The 22,173-nt window shown below is 49.0% G+C and overlaps 1 protein-coding gene across 6 annotated transcripts; it reads left to right on the top strand.

Annotated features, from left to right (window-relative positions):
- The first annotated feature begins 16,109 nt into the window (after positions 1–16,109).
- On the top strand, positions 16,110–21,458 carry Ormdl3 (ORMDL sphingolipid biosynthesis regulator 3). 6 transcript variants are annotated; one of them, XM_004655463.2, is made up of 5 exons: positions 16,134–16,246; positions 19,208–19,343; positions 19,497–19,647; positions 20,440–20,591; positions 20,933–21,458. In XM_004655463.2, the coding sequence occupies exons 3-5, from the start codon at positions 19,522–19,524 to the stop codon at positions 21,066–21,068; spliced, it is 414 nt and encodes a 137-aa protein (XP_004655520.1). In that variant the 5' UTR covers positions 16,134–16,246; positions 19,208–19,343; positions 19,497–19,521; the 3' UTR covers positions 21,069–21,458. The 6 variants fall into 6 exon arrangements, with proteins under 6 accessions (XP_045015584.1, XP_004655520.1, XP_004655521.1 ...); XM_045159650.1 differs by having other exon boundaries at positions 16,145–16,246; positions 19,502–19,695; XM_045159648.1 differs by having other exon boundaries at positions 16,145–16,246; positions 19,497–19,695.
- The last annotated feature ends 715 nt before the right edge of the window (positions 21,459–22,173 follow it).

Genomic DNA, 22,173 nt, shown 5'->3' with positions numbered 1-22,173 from the left:
AAGTACAGAGCCAGAGAGTTACCACATGGCTAGAGATCCCAGATGGAGGGCCTGGGAAAACCATGGAAAGGAACAAGAGAAAAAAAAAAAAAAAAGTTTAAAGAGCTCCTACCCTGAGGGGAACTGGAGGGGATAAAGAGCCCATGTGAGGAATAAGGGCTGGCGGCCTCTCCCCTCTGCTCATCCCTGCTGAGCCCACCACCAGGGGGACGTTCCCAAGTAGTCAGAGAGCCTGCCCTCCCTTTGCAAAGGTATTTGGAACCTTATAGTGGAGGGCCCTGACTTCTGGCTCAAAGGGACAGCTGGTTGGTTAGGGACTGGGCTGTCTCAGGAAGAGGCTAGCCCTGACCCTAAATTTAGGTGGGGTGGAACCTGACCAACCACAACGTTTAAATCCTACGAAAGACCTCCCTCCCAGGAGGGGTCCTGGTTGTTTGTGGGAAAACAGGTCTAGGGAAGTACGCAAGAGATAAGAAGTCAGATCATCTTTGATTTCTAGCAAGTGCAGACTTTTCTGTCTTTTTTCACTTTCAGGGGCCCAGTCAGCCTACTCCTTTCACACACACACACTCTCTCTCTCTCTTTCTCTTTCTTTTTCCAGGTAAGGTCTCACTCTGGTCCAGGCTGACCTGGAATTCACTATGTAGTCTCAGGGTGGCCTCGAACTCACGGTGATCCTCCTACCTCTGCCGCCAGGGTGCTGGGATTAAAGGCGGGCATGCGCCACCATGCCCGGCCATCCTTTCACTGTCTTGAGAAGACATTCTAACTGCTGTTAGAGGGAAGAGGACGGCGACTATCAGTCTTTAACTACTTCCGTCTGAGCTTAAAAATTTTTTTTAGTTTTACTTATTTATTTGACAGAAAGAGAGAGAGAGAGAGAGAGAGAGAGAGAGAGAGAGAGAGAGAGGATGGATGCACCAGGACCTCTAGCCACTACAAATGAACTCCAGACACATGTGCCACTTTGTGCATCTGACTAACGTGGGTCCTGGGGAATCGAACATGGATCATTTGGCTTTTCAGGCAAACACCTTAATCACTAAGCTACCTTCTAGCCCCCACCCCCGCCTTTTTTTTCTCAATTTTTATTAACATCTTCCATGATTATAAAAAATATCCTATGGTAATGCCGTCCCTCCTGCCCCCCACTTTCCCCTTTGAATCCATTGTCCATCATATCCCCTCCCCATTTCAATCAGTCTCTCTTTTATTTTGATGTCATGATCTTTCCCTCCTCTTATGATGGTCTTGTGTAGGTAGTGTCAGGCACTGTGAGGTCATGGATATCCAGGCCATTTTATGTCTGGAGGGAGCACGTTGTAAGGAGTCCTACCCTTCCTTTGGCTCTTACATTCTTTTGACCACCTCTTCCGCATTAGACCCTGAGCCTTGGAAGGTGTGATGGAGATGTTACTCAGTACGCCAGTCACTTCTTTCCAGCACTATGATACCTTCTGAGTCATCCCAAAGTCACTGCCATCTGAAAAGAGAAGATTCTCTACCCAAAGTGAGAGTAGCATTAACATATGAGTATGAACATTAAGAGAAGTGCTTACTGGGCAGTTTGTTGAGCATAGTATATACATTTAGCCTGACAGCAGCAGACATTACACCCCTAGGGCTCATGAATACCCCTGTTGTAGGTTTTCAGTATCAGGGATGTGTTTCCCCCCCTGGAGCATGTCTCCAGTCCAATTGGAGGGCAGTTGGTTTCCACCATGACAGACGTGCCACTATTGCACCCGTTGGCTCATTTGGCCTGGCTGGCCAGTTATAAGGCTTGCAGTGTCCACTATTGAGTATCTTCATTAGTGGAATCTCTTTCTCCCATTGAACTGCATGTAGAATGGCTTCTTCTGGCTTTCTGTCAGCTCCCTTTTTTTTTTTTTTTTTTACAGCATCTTGTTATGTATCTAAGGCTAGCCTCACACTCACTATGTAGCCTTGGTTGGCCTCAAACTTATAATACCTTGCCTAAACCTCCTGACCTTGTTGTATTAGTAAGAGATTGTGATGATCAAGAACAGACTCATAACTGTAGGACTAGGTTCAAAATGAAAATGTGGGGCTCACATAAAGCCAGATGCACAAGGTGGTGCCTGCAACTGGAGTTTGTTGGCAGTTGCTAGAGGTTCTGGTGCACCCATTCTCTCTCTCTTTCTGTCCCTCCCTATCTCTTTCAAGTAAATAAATTAAATACTTTTTTAACGGAAATGGATGGAACTGGAAATCATCATGTCAAGTGAGCAAGACAAACTCAGAAACACAAATATTGCAAGTTCTGTCTTATTTGCATGATCTATATCTACATATATCTGTATATGTCTCTCTGTGTAGCTTTTTCCAGCTTTCTGTCAGCTGTTCTACACAGAGGAGGTTTTCAGCTCAGCTCCGTCAAGATTTCTCAGTGACCTTGCAGCCCAAGCATGTGTTTTTGAAATATTTTATTTGGGCTGGAGAGATGGCTTAGTGGTTAAGGTGCTTGCCTGCCAAGCCAAAGGATCCAGGTTTGATTCCCCAGGACCCATGTGGGCCAGATGCACAAGGTGGTGCATGCATCTGGAGTTTGTTTGCAATGGTGTGCCCAATCTCTCTATCTGTCTCTTTCTCTGTCTCTCTCATTCTTTCTCTCTCAAATAAAAATAAATAAAATTTAAAATATTTTATTTGAGATGGAGGATGGACGGGCATGCCAGGACTTCCAGTCACTGCAGCTGAACTCCAGATGCATGTGCCACTTTTTGCATCTAGCTTTACGAAGGTGCTGGGGAACTGGACCTGGACTGTCAGCCTTTAATCATTGAGCCAACTTTCCAGTCCCCAAAATAAATCTAAAAGAAACAAAAAGAGAAAACTACAGGTGGCTGGATCTATCTAAGTAGATTCTGATTCTGATTATATGTAATATCTGGCATGTGTCTGGTGACACGAATTGTAACAGCCATCTAGGTGATTCTAATGGCAACCTAGGATGACACCCAAATAGAAAACTTGGATTTCCTATTGCTTTTAGCTGAGAACACTCCTCATGGGTACACTGACTTTCCCAGGGCATCGGGGCAGGCCTCACCAAGCTCACCTCTGAGCCAACCTTCAAGGCTGGGTGTACAGAGCAAGGGAGCATGAGCAGCTTGGCTTCTAGACTGTGAAGTGGCTGGGGAAAAAAGATTATGCTTAAAGAAGCAGAAAGGAACCAGATACTTGCGGTCTGGGAAATCATGGGAGAATTGGGACTTGATTCAGTAGTTGATGGGTTGAAAGGGTTTCAGATAGGTTTGCTGTCTGGATCACTTTGCTAATCGTGTGGAGGAGGTGTTGGTAGAACAGTTAACTCCAATAGCCCAGATGGAATAGGACGAAGGTCTGAGTGGAAGCCATGGCCTGGGGCTGAGGGAGCCAGGAGCGGGGTGTTCCATGCTTTGATGTGGCCTGTGTACTTGGGAACACCTTAGACAGCCATTGTCATCAGGCATTTATGCCGGTGGGCACATTCTTCTCCGATCTCCTTGGGACTTTGACTCTCTGGACCTTACGGTCTCTGAGATCTCTTCCAGTCTGTCCATGATGTTGTGGAGGGGAGAGGCTGAGGCACAGCAGGGCTCTGGCTACCAAGGATCCAGGAGAGTGATCTCAATCATTTCCTCACCCTTTGACAGACTGAGACCCGGTCCCTTTCCCTGAGGGTAGACGCTCTATATCCCGGAGTTGGGAGGAAATTCTGCAGGCCTCTAGGCCCCTCATTCCCTAAGGTTAGAGAGTCCACCAAGTCCAGCCTGGCTAGGGAGGACTGAAAGGAAAGGAAAAGGCTAGAGCCAGGATCAACTAATGCCAGGCTGCTGGGAGTCAAGGGGCAATGGGTAGCGAAATCACTACAATTATTTTATTTTCTTTTTAATATTTTTCAAATTAAAAAAAATTTTTATTTATATTTATTTATTTGACAGCAACAGACAGAGAGAGGAAGAGGCAGATAGAGAGAGAGAGAGAGAGAATGGGAGTGCCAGGGCATCCAGCCTCTGCAAACGAACTCCAGACACATGCGCCCCCTTGTGCATCTGGCTAACGTGGGTCCTGGGGGATCGAGCCTTGAACCGAGGTCCTTAGGCTTCACAGGCAAACACTTTAGCGCTAAGCCATCTCTCCAGCCCTTTTTTAAAATTTTTATTAACAACTTCCATGATTATTAAAAATAATCCCATGGTAATACCCTCTCTCCCCCCCTCCCCCTCCCCCCTCCCCCTTAGAAACTCTATTCTCCCATCATATCCCCTCCCCATCTCAATCAGTCTCTCTTTTATTTTGATGTCATGGTCTTTTCCTCCTCTTATGATGATCTTGTGTAGGTAGTGTCAGGCTCTGTGAGGTCATGGATATCCAGGTCATTTTGTGTCTGGAGGGAGCACATTGTAAGGAGTCCTACCCTTCCTTTGGCTCTTACATTCTTTCCGCCACCTCTTCATTAGACCCTGAGCATTGGAAGGTGTGATAAAGATGTTATAGTACTGAGTGCTCCGGTCACTTCTTTCTAGCACCATGATGCCTTCTGAGTCATCCCAAGGTCACTGCCGTCTGAAAAGAGAAGATTTTCTACCAAAAGTGAGAGTAGCATTAATATAAGGGTATGAACATTAACAGAAGTGCTTACTGTGCAGTTTGATAAGCACAGTATATACATTTAGCCAGACAGCAGCAGACATTATACCCCTAGGGCTCATGAATACCCCTGTTTTAAGTTTTTAGTATCAGGGATGTATTCCCTCCCATGGAGCCAACCTCCAGTCAAATTAGAGGGCAGCTGGTTTCCACCATGACAGACACACCACTATTGCACCCGTTGGCTCATTTGGCCTGGCTGGGCAAATATAAGGCTTGCAGTGTCCATTGTTGAGTATCTTCACTGGTGATTTCTCTTTCTCGCATTGAACTGCATGCAGAATGGCTTCTTCCAGCTTTCTGTCCACTGGTCTACATGGAGTTGGTTATCAGCTCAGTTCCAGCAGGATTTCTCAGTGGCCTTGCAGCCTAAGTATGTGGAGCCTTCAGCAATAGGTCTTATCATCTATTCCTGGTGGGAAACCAAGGGCATCAGCAATGGCCTATAATGTTTTGGAGGCATCAGGGCCCTCCTTGGCCAACACCTCACTGGAAGGTATCCCAACCCTGGCACTGAAAATTTTCTAGCAACAATCTATGGCTCCTGAGTGTTCCATTGTCCAAAAAAGTAGGATTCTATATGATTTATTTATATCCTCTTAGATTTTGATTAGCCCTCCCTCCTTTACTCAATCCCTTCCCCTGACCTCACTTTGGACCTTTTCACCCCCATTAATCTATTCTTCTACTTACATATATACTACTTTTTAATTTTTAAGATATTTTTATTTATTTATTTATTTGACAGAGAAAGAGGGAGGGGGAGAGAGAGAATGGGTGTGCCAGGGCCTCCAGCCACTGCAAACAAACTCCAGATGCATGATCCCCCTTGTGCATCTGGCTAATATGGGTCCTAGGGAATCAAATCTGGGTCCTTTGGCTTTGCAGGCAAATGCCTTAACTGCTAAGCCATCCCTCCTGCCCTTTTTAATTTTTTTTTTATTCATTTGAGTGAGAGAGAGAGACAGAGAAGGTGCTCCAGGGCCTCCAGCCACTGGAAATGAACTCCAGATGCATGTGCCACCTTGTGCATCTTGGCTTTATGTGGGTACTGGGGAATTGAACTTGGGTCCTTAGGCTTTGCAGGCAAGCGCCTTAACTGCTGAACCATCTTTCCTTTAAGGAAAAGAACAACAAACTGGCTTTTTTTTTTTTTTTTTTTCTGAGGTAGGGTCTCAATGTAGCTCAGGCTGACCTGGAATTCACTATGTAGTCTCAGGGTGGCCTCGAACTCACAGTGATCCTCCGTCCTCTGCCTCCCAAGTGCTGGGATTAAAGGCGTGCACCACCCCAGCCAAATAAAATGTTTTTATGTCTCACACTCCTGTTCTTGAACAGATTTGTTCAACACCTGAGAGCACCTTCTATATACTAGAACCTTGTCAGCACTGGATGGCAGACTTAACGCCTCTCCGACAGGATGGAGTACTAATGTAAGTACAAATATGCCTTCCAGAAATCTTAGGGGTAGGCTCTAGCTGAGGGGATGAGGAGCCCAGAGGATGAAAGTCAGTGCCTGGGGAGAGAGGCAAAATATCAGAGACTGAGTCAAGAGGAAAAGCGAGCAGGTGTGTTTTGGAAATGGTGAGTGGTCTCCGCGTGACTGCGTTCACATGTGGCTGTGGGCGTGTGTTCAGGACCAGACTTCAGCTAACATCTGTGCAGGAAAACCAAATGTGAGAATGTGAGTGAAATGCAGAGCCGGCAGCCCAGCCAGGGAGGCTGGAGGTTTGTACACGTCATGCCCTTTGCCCCGTGCCGGGAACTTGCAAAACACAGAGCAATGCTAGCTGGTTGTTCTTGCCAGAGGGAGCTGGCCTTGGGCAGAGGGAAGTGGTGGCCTGGGACCAGCTAGATGAGGTCTGCTTGGGGTTGTAGCTCAGTTGGGAGGGCACCATATGTTGATCTTGTTTTGAAACCATTGCCCCTTGGCTTTGCAATATATCTATTTTTCTCAATGACTTTCTTTCATTCTTTTTTAAACTATGTGGATTTTAAAGGTTGGACTGAGTGCAGCACTGCTTTTTTTTTTTCTTTCTTTTTTTTTTTTTTGGTTTTTCGAGGTAGGGTCTCACTCTAGCCCAGGCTGACCTGGAATTCACTATAGAGTCTCAGGGTGGCCTTGAACTCACGGTGATCCTCCTACCTCTGCCTTCCAAGTGCTGGGATTAAAAGCATACGCCACCATGCCCAGCTGTGCACTGCATTTTTAAATTATTTATTTATTTACTTATTTGAGACAGAGAGAGGGAGAGAGAGATAGAGAGTGTGTGAGAATGGGTATGCCAGGGCTTCCAGCCACTACAAACAAACTCCAGATGTGTGTACCCCCTTGTGCATCTGGCTAACATGGGACCTGGAGAATCGAATTTGAGTACTTTGGCTGTGCAGGCATGCACCTTGACTGCTAAGCCATCTCTCCAGCTCATGACTTAAAAAAAAAAAAATTAACAACTTCCATGATTATAAAAAATATCCCATGGTAATACCCTTACTCCCCCCATTTTCCCCTTTGAAACTCCATTCTCCATCATATCCCCTCCCCATCTCAATCAGTCTCTCTTTTATTCTGATGTCATGATCTTTTTCTCCTATTATGATGGTCTTGTGTAGGTAGTGTCAGGCACTGCGGGGTCATAGATATCCAGGCCATTTTGTGTCTGGGGGGAGCACGTTGTAAGGAGTCCTACCCTTCCTTTGGCTCTTACATTCTTTCTGCCACCTCTCCTGCAAGGATCCTGAGCCTTGGAAAGTGTGATAGAGATTTGCAGTGCTGAGCACTCCTGTCACTTCTTCCCAGCACCATGATGCCTTCTGAGTCATCCCAAGGTCACTGCCATCTGAAAAGAGAAGATTTTCTACCAAAAGTGAGAGTAGCATTAATATAAGGGTATGAACATTAACAGAAGTGCTTACTGGGCAGTTTGATAAGCACAGCATGTACATTTAGCCAGACAGCAGCAGACATTACATGCCTAGGGCTCATGAATATCCCTGTTTTAAGTTTTTAGTATCAGGGATGTATTCCCTTCCATGGAGCGGGCCTCCAGTCAAATTAGAGGGCAGCTGGTTTCCACCATGACAGACACACCACTATTGCACCCGTTGGCTCATTTGGCCTGGCTGGGCAAATATAAGGCTTGCAGTGTCCATTGTTGAGTATCTTCACTGGTGATTTCTCTTTCTTGCATTTAACTGCATGCAGAATGGCTTCTTCCAGCTTTCTGTCAGCTGGTCTACATGGAGTTGGTTATCAGCTCAGTTCCAGCAGGATTTCTCAGTGGCCTTGCAGCCTAAGTATGTGGAGTCTTCAGCAATAGAGTCTTACCATCTATTTCTGGTGGGAAACCAAGCAGCCCATGACTTTTATTCTTGAGAGAGAATGCCAATCATCCAATTCAAGGAATATGCAGATTGAAGGGGTCCAGAAGTACTTCCAGGACCTGCAGGGCAGGGCTGTGGTTTCCGGGCCTTGGCTCAGGGCCCAGAGGCCCTGGCCAGCTTAGCCCTTTCTCGCTACAGCCTCGAATACCCAACTGCAAGGCTGGGCGAGGAAAGAGTGAGGCAACACCTTTTGACTCCCTCCACGGTGGTTCTCAGGGGGTTCAATCAAGGCTACTTTGACTGCTTGACTGCCTGACATCCTTCCGCATCTGCCTCACTCCTGGGGTCTCCCTCACCCAAACCCAAACAACTGTACGCAGCTCTTCCCTTCCTTGCATTTGTTCTGGGCTTAATTCACATCTTCTGTGCAGGAGGCAGGACTCAGACTTGGGGAAGGGGCAGAGGAAGGGTGACATTCCTGCTGGCTGCCCCAGTGAGTAGGACAAGGGTCTCAGTTTCCTGCTGCCCTCTCCCCTGTGCCTGCCATTGTTTCTCTTTCAGATAATGAGTTCTCTGGCTACCATCCTGCCTGCAGGTGCCAGCTGGGCCAAGGGGTTGTGTGTGTGTCACAAGCAGAGGTCTCCTCACCCTCCTGAGGGAAATCTCCCAGGCCCCAGATGGAAACACCCCCAAGGCTGGGGACTGTGTGTACCTCAACCAACTAAGCAGTTCTCAAGAGGACACGAGGAGCCCCCGACATTTTAAAACACATTTCATAAAATATGTACAAGTAGTATCACATGGCACAAAGGTTGAAACTAGAGAATGAGAAAGATCACCCTGAGCCAGCCCATCCTAATACAAGATCTGTTTTAGTTCCGTTCAATTTCCATCCATCATCTAGTAAAGGCTCCAGCGACCTTCAAACGTGGAATGAATTAATACGAGGAAACCCCTGTTGGGCACTTAATGGCGTGTCAGGAATTGTCCCAAGCAGTTTATCGATCCCTTAGGTCATCATCATGACCATCACCATCTCAGTTTAGAAATGAGGTTACTGCATCACGGAGAGCTTCATTGACTTGTCTAAGGTCAGCGCTGAACTGGAGCCAGATCTTATCTTGATCCATATATAGGTTTAGAAATGTTTTTATCTTGTGGCTTTTCGAGGTAAGGTCTCGTTGTAGCCCAGGCTGACCTGGAATTCACTCTGTCGTCTCAGGGTGGCCTCGAACTCACAGGCGATCCTCCTACCTCTGCCTCCGAGTGCTGGGATTAAAGGTGTGCGCCACTACCCCTGGTTAAATTTTTATTTTTTTATTACTGAAAACTTCCATAATTATAGGCAATAAACCGTGATAATTCCCACCTCTTTCACTTTTCCCTTCACAACTCCACTCTCCATCATATTTCCTTTCCATCAGTCTGTCTCTTTTTTTAAAAAAATTTTGATATCATCATCTTTTCCTCCTATTATAATGGCCTTGTGTACATAGTGCCGGGCACTGAGAGGTCATGGATATCCAGGCCATTTTGTGTCTGAAAGAGTGTATTGTAAGGAATCCTACCCTTCCTTTGGCTCTTACATTGTTTGCGCTACCTCTTCTGCAATGGACCCTGAGGCTTGGAAGGTGTGGTAGAGATATTGCAGTGCTGAGCACTCCTCTGTCCCTTCTTCTCAGCACCATGGTGCTTTCTGAGTCATCCCAAGGTCATTACCATCTGAAGAGAAGGTTTTCTAATGAAAGGTGAGAGTGGCATTATAATATGGGTGTGAATTCCCCCCCCCCCCAAGGTAGGGTCTCACTGTAGCTCAGGCTGACCTGCAATTCACTATGTAGTCTCAGGGCAGCCTTGAACTCATGGTGATTCTCCTACCTTTGCCTCCCAAGTGCTGGGATTAAAGGCGTGCACCACTTTGCCTGGCACATGGGTGTGAATATTAAGAGAAGTGCTTACTGGGCAGTTTGGTGAGGATAGTATATACATTTAGCCAGACACCAGCAGACTTTACAACCTTAGGGCTCATGATTACCCCTGTTGTAGGTTTTCAGTATCAGGGATGTATTCCCTCCCATGGGGCAGGCTTCCAATCCAATTAGACAGCAGTTGTTTTCGCCCATAACATATTTGCCACCCATTGGCTCATTTGGCCTGGCTGGCCCATCTTAAGGCTTGCAATGTCCACAGTTGATTATCTCCACTAATGATTTCTTTCTTTCCCACTGAACTGCATGTAGCATAGCTTTTTCCAGCTTTCTGTCAGCTGATCTACGCAGAGGAGCTTTTCAGCTCAGCTCCAGCTTGATTTCTCAGTGGCCTTGCAGCCCAAGCATGTGGAATCTTCAGCAATAAGGTCTTACCATCTATACCTGGTAGGAAACCAAGGGCCTCAGCAATGGCCTGTAATGTTTTAGGGACATCAGGGACTTCTCTGGCCAACAACTCACTGGTATTCCATCTCTGGCACTGAAAATTTTCTAGTAACAATCTATGGCTTCTGGTTGTGCCATTGTCCAAAAATATAGGTTTCCATATGACTTATTCATACTCTTATATTTTGATTAACCTTCCCCCACCCTTTCTTTAGAAAATCTTTTTATAATGAACAGTTTTATTTTATTCTTTTGGTTTTTCAAGGTAGGGTCTCTCACTTTAGCCCAGGCTGACCTGGAATTCACTATGTAGTCTCAGGGTGGCCTTGAACTCACAGTGATCCTTCTACCTCTGCCTCCTGAGTGCTGGAATTAAAGGTGTGCACCACCACACCTAGCTCAGTTTCATTAAAAAAATTTTTTTTGTTTATTTTATTTATTTGAGAGCAACAGACAAAGAGAGAAAGAGGCAGATAGAGAGAGAGAATGGGCATGCCAGGGCCTCCAGCCACTATAAACGAACTCCAGATATGTGCACCCTCTTGTGCATCTGGCTAACATGGGTCCTGGGGAATTGAGCCTCGAACTGGGGTCCTTAGGCTTCACAGGCAAGAGCTTAACCGCTAAGCCATCTCTCCAGCCCGCAGTTTCATTTTTTGACATGTGTTGTGTGTATGGTATGGCATGCATGTGGCATGTGTATAAATTGTGCATACACGTGTGTTTAGATGCACATGCCCTGTGTGCATGCCTGTGGCGGCCAGAAGACAATGGCAGGTGTACTCTTCTCGTAATCTTTTATGGTGTCTCCTTGAAATGGAGTCTCTCACTGAACCCTCCCCCATCACAGCAGCTGTCCGTCAAGTTTCAGAAGTTCCAGAGGTTTCCCTGTTCTACCTCCCTCTTCCCCCTCCACAGGACTGGGGTTCCAGGTGTGCCTGGCTATGACCAGCTTTTTACGTGGGTGCTGGGTATCAAACTCAGGCCCTCATGCTTGCATGGCAAGCTCTCTTACCCACTGAGCCTTCTCTCTAGCTCCTATGGAACCACACGTCCTCATTACCTAATTTCAATAGTCATCACATTATGCAGTTTATTTGTTTATTTCCCCGTGACCTCGGTTTGGAATATTTTGGAGCAAATCCAGGCATTACAACAGTTCACTCACAAATAACTCAGTTTATTATCTCTGAAAGATAAGGTAGATTTTATGTAGGAAAAGCTTTCCTGTACTACCATATCACACTCTAGAAGAATGTATAATTCCTTAGTACTATCAAATACCTAGCCAGTTTGCAAATGTCCCTGATGATTTAAAAAAAAAAAAAAACTTTTAAAAAAAGTTTAGTTTAGCCGAGCATGGTGGCGCATGCCTTTAATCCCTTGGGAGGCAGAGGTAGGAGGATCGCCATGAGTTTGAGGTCGCCCTGAGACTACATAGTGAATTCCAGGTCAGCCTGGGCTAGAGTGAGACCCTACCTCGAAAAACCAAAGAAAAGTTTAGTTTGTTTTGGGGTTGAGACAGTTGCCTTAGCATGTGCGAAGCTCTGGGTTCAATTCCCAGCACTATAAAAACTGGTATGATGGTGTATGTCTGTAATCTCAGCACTAGGAGGAAGAATGCAGGAGGGCCAGGGCCAGAAAGTCCAGATTGTCGCTAGCTGTGAGTTTGAGACTAGCTTGGGATACATGAGACCATGTTTGAAAGGAAAAAAAAAAAAAAAAGAGTTGGTTTGTTCAAATCAAGATTCAAGTAAGACTTTTGGGTGATACATTACTTATTTTAATCTGCATTTACTCCCCTTCTTTTCTATTTTTTCAGTTTTACTTGAGAGTTGGGTGTTCCATTTCTCTGCCTTTCCCTGCCTCCCCGCCCCTGAGGTAGGTCTTGCTTTAGCTCAGGCTGACCTGGAATTCACTGTGTCGTCTCAGGGCGGCCTCAAACTCATCCTCCTACCTCTGCCACCTAAGTGCTGGTATTAAAGGCGTGTGTCACCATGCCTGGCTTTTTTTTTTTTTTTTTTGGTTTTTCGAGGTAGGGTGTCACCCTGGTGCAGGCTAACCTGGAATTAACTCTGTCATCTTAGGGTGGCCTTGAACTCAGGGCAATCCTCCTACCTCTGCCTCCCGAGTGCTGGGATTAAAGGTGTGCGCCACCACGCCCGGCTAAAATCATTTTTGTTTTATTTATTTATTTATTTATTTATTTATTTATTTATTTATTTATTTATTTAAGAGAGAGAGAGAGAAAGAGGGAGAGAGAGAGAGAGAGAGAGAGAGAGAGAGAGAATGAACTGGCATGCCTGGGTCTCCAGCCACGCAAACGAACTCCAGACACATGTACCACCTTGTGCATGTGGCTTACAATGATCCTGGGGAATTGAACCTAGATCCTTTGACTTTGTAGGCAAGTGCCTTAACCATGGAGCCATCATTCTAGCCCCAATCTTGTCTCTACTTTTTTCAAATATTTTATTTTTACTTATTTACTTATTTGACAGAGTAAGAGGCAGAGAAGGGGGTGGGGAGAGAATGGGCACACCAGGGCCTCCAGCCACTGCAAACGAACTCCAGACACATGCATCCCCTTGTGCAACTGGCTAACGTGGGCCCTGGGGAATTGGACCTGGGTCCTTTGCCATTGCAGGCAAATGCCTCAACTGCTAAGCCATCCCTCCAGCCCTGTGTCTGCTTTTTTGAGGCAGTGTTTCATGTAGCCCAGGCTTGCCTTGAATTCGTCATGTAGCTGAGGCTATTCTTGACCTTTTGTCTTCAACTTCCTAGTGTTGGGATTACAGGTGTGCATTACCATGCTCTTTTTTACTTATTTAATTTTGTTTTTCTTTTTGAGGTAGGGTCTCCCTTTAGTCCATTCTGTAGTCCCAAGCTGACCTCAAAATCACAGTGATCTTCCTACCTTTACCTCCTGAATGCTGGGATTAAAGGCATGGGCCACCATGCTTGGCTTTCTATTAATTTATTTGGGGGGCGGGGAGAGGGAGAGAAAGAGAGAGACACACAGACAGAATATGTGTGTATGGGCACACCAGGGCCTCCTGCCATGGTAAATAAGGTAAATGAACTGCAGATGCCAGTTTGTTTATCTGGCTTTATGTGGGTAATGGAAGATGGAACTCAGGCCTTCAGGCTTTGCAAACAAGCTCCTTTAACTGCTGAGCTATTGATTCAGCCCTCCCCCCCCCACGACTCTTTAAACAATACGTATTTATGGACTGACAGAGAAATGGGCATGCCAGGGTTGTCTCCTGCCTATGCAAATGAACTTCAGACTCCTGTACCACTTTGTGCTCTTGGCTTTTTCGTGGGTCCTGGGGGAATTGAACCCAGGCCTCCAGTCTTTGCAAGCAAACATCTTATACTGTGGAGCCATCTCTTCAGCCCCAGCCATTAACTTTTGGGTATTTAGGTTGCTCTCAGTTTTCCACCACTGCAGACATTACTGGGAAGTACAGTAGTCTCTTCCTGTACGTGGGACATTTTTGTAGAATGTGATACCTAAAGTTCAATCATGCCTTCAAGGCGTGAACACGTTTTTTCCCCTTGGCACACAGTATCAGTTGTTTGTCCAAGGGTTGTGTGTTCCTTGGCACTGTGTAAGGGTGCTGCCACTCATCCTGAACGGCACTCAGACCAATTCACAGCTAAAGCATGTTTAGTGAAGACCTGGTAACTGTGAGGGCAGTGAGTTAGAGGAGAAGATGATGACAGGGACTCTTAACTACATAAAGAATGTGATCCACAATTTACGATGAGCCCAGAGTGAGAACTTTGTTCACTCCCATTGTGAAAAAAAAACCCTTGATAACCAGAGTTATTAATAGGCCATGACATGTCTAGTGACCTTTCCATTAGACTCTGGATTTATCAGAGCTGTGTTGAGATGTGGGCCCTGTCTAGTCATTGAACTTTACAAGAGCTGGGAGAAAATTGGCAAAGATCCAGAGCATGACCAACTTCACACAAGATGGAAGTTTCCATATAGATGTCAAATGAGGCAGAGGGGCTCACTGGGAAAAAGCAGTTTTCTGTGAGGACTTCAGTTGCTCCTTTCTGTCTTCAGAAGGCTTCACTATATGAAAAGGACTCTCTACCAATCTAGAGACTTTTCTAGAGGGCACAAGGCAAGGCCTTTACAGGACCTGGGATGAATATTTAGATCTTGAGATGAGCATTCTTGGGCTGCTGGCCCTGAAAATATTGAAGAAGCTGCCTGTTCTGCTCCTCCCGGTGACTCAGACACCCACTTAATAGATGCCTCCAAGGATCCCCTTGCAGCTTCGTGACAACTATTTCCTGACAGCTCCCGGAGGATGGTGAGTCTGAGGTAAGTGCTCCCCAGGTTCCCTGGGCCAGCTTTTCTTTCCTGTCCATGCATGGTCAGTTCAGAGTCCACTTGAAGCCAGCCATGTTAGCACCCATGACACTACCTTGCCATTCTAGACTTGCCAGGCAGAGCTGGGTGGAGACATGGAAACTACTGGAGGAGGCCTTCTTGTTTACACGGAGAGTGGGAGTTACCCAGAAGACCTTAGGAGCTATTTAGTTCAGCTTTAAATACATCTCTATTTTTCTCTCTTTTTTGGTTTTTCGAGGCAGCGTCTCACTCTAGCTCAGGCTGACCTGGAATTCACTGTGTTTTCTCAGATAGCCCCGAACTCACAGCTATCCGATCCTCCTACCTCTGCCTCCCAAATGCTGGAATTAAAGGCATGCTGGGATTAAAGGCATGAGCCACCCACGCCCGGCATTTTTTCTCTTCTTACCTCTGTAAACAGACAGACAGAATGGTGCACCAGGGCCTCCAGCCACCACAAACTCCAGATGTATGTGCCACTTTTGCATCTGGCTTTCTGTGGGCACTGAGAATCAAATTCGGGTTGTTAGGCTTTGTAGGCAAGCGCCTTAATTGCTAAGCCATCTCTCCAGCCCCATTACACCTTTCTGAAATCTCCAAAACAACCTTGGAGGTAGGATTTCACAGGTGTGCAACTGGAGATGAAGTTAAGTAATTTGCCCATTATACTGCCAATAAGGAGTGCCTCACACTATGCCTACCTGGCAGTAAAATCCATGTGCTTCCTTTTAGAGCTCCACAGACATGAAAATTGCAGAGCAGGGCCTCCCACCTAAAACCACACATGCTAACCGGAGACAGAAACTCTTAACTGTTCATCAAGGAGCCTTCCCGTGACAAATAGCCTGTTCTGACATCTGACGCCGGGAGGAGACCCAAGATGCAGCCGGCTCAAGACAGCCTGGATCAGGTGTAACTGGGTCGGGCGGATCACGGGCTCCCTACAGACCCTCACCACAACTAAGGTCTTGAAAATACGACCTCAGGAGGCTCCAGCAGGGCAGAGCTTGTTGGCTTCTGGAAGGGGTCAGTCTGGGAGCCAGGCAGCGAGGTGTAGTGCAAAAGCACTGCACTTGTGGTCATCATGTCCCAGCAGTACTTCAAACTCTGAGCTTCCTTGTCTGCAAAATTTGGGGAATGGGGTTAAAAGCTACACTTGAAGAGATACAAAAACTAGAATTGTGACGCACCAAAGTGACACCATCTGATCTCACTATTGCGTCACGATGAAACGGTCAGAACAGCTCCAAAGTCCGAGTTCTGACGATGGGAAACGGCTACAACTCCCAGGAGGCACCGGGTGGGAGGGTGAGGAGGAAGCAGATAAACTACAATTCCCAGGAGGCGTCGCGCGCTGGGCGCGTAGTAGTGACGTCACAGAGGCCGGCGCGGGGAGCTGATTCGGCCAGAGCTGCCAGCGGGGTGGCTGTCGCGGCTGGTTGTTACAGCTGCTGGAGCAGCCCCGGCCCCGGTTCCCGGCTACCTCTCCCGGGCCCTCGACCTCCGGCCCCGCTCGGTGAGTCGGGACGAGCATCCTTAGGAGTGGTGGGACCCGGAGGCCTCGGGGTTTGAAGAGGGGCCAGAGAGAAGGTAGACTGCTGGGGAGGCTGCGGACTGGAGACCTGGGCAGGGTGGTTGGAGATGAAAGGGGTGCGTCAGCCGAAGGAGCCCGACGAACAAAGTGGGAGCAAGAAAATGAAAAAGAAAAAAAAAAAAAAAGACAGGAGTGGGACGCTCGGGAGGAGCGTTTGGGCTGGGGGGGGGGGTTGGGGAGCTGCTGGATGCCGGGAGTAAAGGTTTGGCTGCTTCCAGGGCCGAGTGAATGCGTGGACATGGGGGTTGGGCCCAGGCTGGGGAGCAGAGCGAGGGGTGCCCTGAGCGGAGGTCCTGCTTCAGAAACCCCAGCAATGGCGAGGACTCTTTCCTTGCCTCTCCCCGCCCCAGGTTGGCGGTGGGTGTGGGGGCTTCGCTTGCTTCCCACTCTCACCCTGCTGAGTCCCGGAGGTTGGCCCCGCAGGGAGAGTCGTGGCTGTGCAAGTTAGGAGGGGTCGGGATGGAAGAGGCATTGTGGCGCGCTGCAGGGACCCTCCTCCCCCGCCCCGTTGGAATCTCCGGCGAGGCCTCAGTGCTTTTGTACCCATCACCCAGAAAGCAGTGTTGCTGGGTAAAGATTTCGTCTTAACCTGGGGAAGGGGATGGGAAGCGCTCACCGTGTGCTGCCCTCGTGGCCAATCTGGCTTCGGCCCGTGGGTTTTTGACAGACTGACTAGGCCGCGGAGGGAAAAGTGACAAAGAGATACAGCAAAAAAGTGGTTAACAGAACGGAGTTGCTTCAGGCTCAGGCTTAGAGGCAGGTTATGAAACCACATCAGAGCCTTGTGTTGACAGCCACCTGCCAGCTATGGTAGTAGAGTTTGTTTGTTTTCAAAGTTTCAGCTGTTGAGAACTTATCTGCCAGCCTTTTCTTCCAGTTTCTTCACTTCTGGGAGAAGAATCAGTTGGTTGCTAATGGAAGAGACGAGGTACACATAGTCACAGGAGCGTCTGGAGAGCTTTCTGGCTCTCTTCTAGCTGGTCTTGCTTTCTTTAGCGGTGGTGGAGGAGTGGCGAGTCGAGATGTCCTCTCAGTGTCTCCTACATCTGGCATTCTGGGTTTAGGCAGAAGCTTGGTGGGATGTCAGCAAGGACCTAGATCTGGGCTCCTCCTAGGCTCACCAAACTTTGTTGGATACCCTGTTGTAGTCACAAACAGGTGTAGGGTCTTGTGGTCTGGATTTAGCCAGGCTCTTGGCGCTCGTGGACAAAGTGGTAGGGAGGTCTGTCTGCAGCTGTACCCAGTACCTGTAGGGTTGGCTTATGGAAAGGGAAGAAAGCAGTTTCCGGTGAGACTTAGGGAGCTCTTCTCCCTCATGATGAGTCTTTCAGAGACCTCACTTCTCCCCCAAGTGGAGGCTTTTCCGCAGCAAATGTCTCAAGGGCTTTGTTAGGGAAACTGAAGCCCCAAGGCCCTGGGGAGGTAAACAACTGATTTTCTAGTTCCTTGGGTTTCTGTTGAGACCAATTATCCAGCTTATTGGGCTGGGGGTTGAGCCCCAGGAGGGTCACTCCCACCAGGATGCACCCCAGGATAGCTCATATGTATGTTTGCTTGTTGGGAAACTGGGTTGTGGGTCACATTTCCCTTGAGGTCTTTAAGCTTGCAGTTGTCTGAGAAGAGGAAACTTGCTTCCCATTATCCTGCAAGTAAGGAACTGATCTGAGAGAATCTTGGCTCCTCTGGAGGCTTGGCTCGAATCCTAGCCGGGAGAGATAGCATCTGCAAGTGAGGGGGTTGGCTGCAGCCGGGTGATGTAGTCTTCTGGCATTTCCAGAGTACATCCACCTGAGATTCCTTTCTGCGTGCCCAGGAAAGGTGGGGTTTTACCATGGTGGTGATCTTGGGGTCTTTGGCAGACAGGACTCTAAGGTATAGAGATAAGCCTGTATACTGGTGCCTTCTGTTCCCACCTTCTGCTGGTCAGAGGCCCCTCAGGGATCTGGGGACAGCCAAGCTCAGAGACAAGGGACAGGTCATTCTCTTTGTGCTTCCTCAGTTCCCTCTGCCCACTGCAGGTTGCTTTCACCATTGTTTCATGGGCGAGAGAGGGCAGCTCTTTTGGTTCCTCCTGGTTTAGGGCTTTAGCTTTTAGGCAAGGGAAGGGACATAGTTACATCTGGAAGAAGCAGATGTTGAGAAGGAAGGTGAGGACAGGTCACAGGTATGTTGTTTTTTTTTTTGTTCACTCTCGGCTTTGTGTTCTTTAAAGGGTGTAGATGTTGGCCACATGTTTTGTCCTCCCTGCCCTCTTTCTGGTAGGGTAAAGGGCTCTGCTGCCTTGGCAGCAGAATAGGGACACCCCAAGAGGGTTTTAGCTTGAGTAGATGCCAAATGGATGAGATGTCTGGATGGGCCTTTTTTTTTTTTAACAACAAAACAAAACAAAAAGCCTTCTAGGTCTAACCAAAGGCCGAGCGTGGTCTGCTGTTTTTCTTCCCTTCTCTTTCTGCCCTGTCAGTGTTTCTGGGTCTGAGGAGATCCAGGATTGAAGAATTAGGGGATGTGGGAACAGTAGTCCCCCCCCAAACTTCATTCACTGTCTCCTCCTATATCTATAGCCCCCAACTCCTTTGGGGAAGGGCTTAGACAGAGCAGAGGTGCACTGTCAGCCAGAACTAGCAGAGGTTATGTGGAGTGAGAAGTTTAGGGGAACAAGCCTGTTCTCACCTCCTCAGTAGGAAGAAGGCCTCAGGAAAAGTATGGGGTGGCACTGGGGGATGGTCATTGATTTCTCTGCTCCTGGATGGCTGAGGCTGGACACCTCTTGCTGACTTGTCTTCCAAGGCACTGTCAGCAGTGTCCCAGTGGGATGATACACAGGACATCCCAGTGTTAATCCTGTTCCAGCAGTGGGAAATGACTAGAGCTGTATCCACGCAGTCTTTCTCTAGCTTGAGAATCAAAACAGTGGAGCCGGGCGTGGTGGCGCACACCTTTAATCCCAGCACTTGGGAGGCAGAGGTAGGAGGATCACCCTGAGTTCAAGGCCAGCCTGAGACTACATCGTGAATTCCAGGTCAGCCTGGGCTAGAGTAAGACTCAAAACAAAAACAAACGAAACAGTGGGATGGTGTGGAGTTCTCGGGCCGAGCCTGCCTCTGTGGAGTTCAGGGTGTGAGGGGGCAGGGAAAGTGGTGTGACCTGTCTCACCTGTGCTGCTTGTTTGCAGAGCAGCAGCCAAGAGGGGTGGCAGGATGAACGTGGGCACAGCGCACAGCGAGGTGAACCCCAATACGCGGGTGATGAACAGCCGCGGCATCTGGCTGTCCTATGTGCTGGCGATCGGCCTCCTCCACGTCGTGCTGCTCAGCATCCCCTTCGTGAGTGTCCCTGTCGTCTGGACCCTCACCAACCTTATCCACAACATGGTGAGAGCCTGCCTGTGAGCATATGGGCGGCCCTGTGATGGACCTAGGGATAGGAGGAGCCTATCAGACATGGGCCAGATAGCAGGTGATGTCCTGACATCTGTCACCGGAATCCTGGCTCAGCTCTTCTGTCTCTGCCCAGCTCCCCTGTGTGGGCTCCAGCCCTGTGCAGACCTCTAACAATCACATCTGCAGATTACCCGTGTGTCCAGCACTGGGGGAGGGGGGCACTGGTAGATTGGTGAATGGCCAACTGAGCGCTGAGCTCCGTGCTTCACATTGTCCCCCAGACCCCAGCAATCTTGTTACCTAGCCTGGTGCGGAAAGGCTCCTTTCCCAAGATCTTCAACCTTCTACTCCTGCCCCTTTCTGCTGTCTTAAGGCGTGCTGCTTTGTACCCTGCTGCTGAGCAAGCAGGGGTCTAGTCTTTTCCCCTTGCCTTAACCTTGCTGGTTGGTACATGAAGACTCCAGTTGGGTTGGAAGGACAGCTTCTCCTTGCCCATTCTATAGCTAACTCCTCCCCTTATATGATCGCCCCATGCCAGGCCTGTCCTCTCTGGGTCCCCTTGTTCTTTTGCCAGGCTCCTGGCTGCTCTATTCTGACCATCATCATCACCTGCCCGGCCGAGGAAGGCTGCCTGGAGCTGCTTCTGTCTGTGACTGTGGGGGGCCGGGAGGATGCAGAGCTGAGCTGGAGGTGTTTTTGCCTGTTGTATTTTCTGACAAAGACCCCTCCCTCCAGGGCATGTACATCTTCTTACATACGGTGAAAGGGACACCCTTTGAGACCCCAGACCAGGGCAAGGCGAGGTTGCTGACCCACTGGGAGCAGATGGACTATGGGGTCCAGTTCACGGCCTCTCGGAAGTTCTTGACCATCACACCCATTGTGCTGTGAGTGCTTTGGCTGGGGAGCCTGGGCTCGTCCAGGCTTAAACCCTCCCCAGCGTTGGCCCTTAAAGTTGGGGTGAGTAGAGGGAGGGAAGTGAGGTAGCCCTGGCTCTCACGCTTGGTCTTGGATTTCCCTGGCCTTGGTTTTCCTCCACTCCCTGTGAAACTGGGCCCATTGGCCTAGAGTGAGGCAGGGGTTGAGAGGGGCACGAGGGGCCTTGCTAGCCCTTGTGGTCTTGCCACCTACATTTAGTTTGGAGACGACCCCCCCCCATCCACGTGGCTGTCAGGGTTCTAGGGAAGGAATCTTCCAGTCTCTCATACCTCCTTTCCTTCCCTCGCAGGTACTTCCTTACCAGCTTCTACACCAAGTATGACCAGGTACATTTCATCCTCAACACCGTGTCCTTGATGAGCGTGCTCATCCCCAAGCTGCCCCAGCTCCATGGCGTGCGGATTTTTGGAATCAATAAATACTGAGGGAGCTGCCCCTTCCCCGGCCTGTGGCGGCGGGGAGGGCTGGAGGGCCTTTGCTGTGATGCTGAAGACAGGAGCCTCTGGACACTGCGGCGATGGGGCCACGCCCTGGGCCTGGCTTCCCCTTCGCTTCCCCAGTAGTTGAATTGGAGTAGCTTGTAGTGGGCTTGGAATGGGGCCTCCGGGCTCTAACCCATTCTGAAGTTTTTTGATCTTTTCCTTTTGCCTTTTTGAATAGACTCCACGGGGGTGGTCATGGAAGGGGCTGGGCTCCCTGGACAAACATGGACCTGCAAAGGTGGGACTGGAAGCCAGGGAGAAACCCCTGTTGACTTTTTTACCCTCAGGTGGCCAAAGCACTTTAACCCCTAAGAAAGGGGCGGAGGGACACGGTACGGCTTGTGGATTGTTTCTCTTCGGTCCTCCAGACTGTAGGGTGACAGTTCTGTGTTTTGTACGTAATGGAAGCATGCATGTCGCGGTGCCTCAGCCCATTGGGTAGAGAGGTATCTGCTCTAAGATCAGGCTTTGGTGGCTCTCCTGAAACCCACCCTAAGTGGGTGGGGGAGGGTAAGAGAGGGGAGGTGGCACTGGTGGGGAGTGGCCCGGTTCCCAAGGTGAGGGGCCAGGGTTCTGCTAGCGTGGTCCTGGTGGAGGCTGGGGAGAGGGGTGGGCAGGGGCAGGGTGGGGGTAGCGAGCTGAGTCTTAGGGAACATAGGCAGAATAGAGCAGCAGATGCAGATTGGTGTAAAGGAGGTGTAGGGGTACATGGGCAGGTTTGGGGGAGCTGGCTTAGAGGGCTTGTTTACCCACAGAGCGATGGGGCTGGAGGAGACACTGCTGTGTCGGCACCTCCTGGGTTGGCTTGAGGAAGGCGCACACGAGTCATTGGAAACACAGGTCCAGTTCGACACTGCCCGCCGCAGTGATGTGAGGGGTGTGGGGTGAGGAAGCGGTGACAATACGGTGTGGGCGGGGCGGGGGCTTCCCCAGCCGCTCACCGGTGTCCCTGTGCAGGCCGATGCTGGGGCCGGTGGTCTCGTGTGGTCTTGAGGGGTGGTGGGCCGTCTGCACACGGGCTTGGTAGGCTGCTGAGCGCTGCAGGGCA

The sequence above is a fragment of the Jaculus jaculus genome, chromosome 9 (assembly GCF_020740685.1).
Source record: "Jaculus jaculus isolate mJacJac1 chromosome 9, mJacJac1.mat.Y.cur, whole genome shotgun sequence".
NCBI classification, from domain to species: Eukaryota; Metazoa; Chordata; class Mammalia; order Rodentia; family Dipodidae; genus Jaculus; species Jaculus jaculus.
The sequence above is the reverse complement of the archived record's forward strand: the minus strand, read 5'-3'. Positions and strand labels throughout refer to the sequence as shown.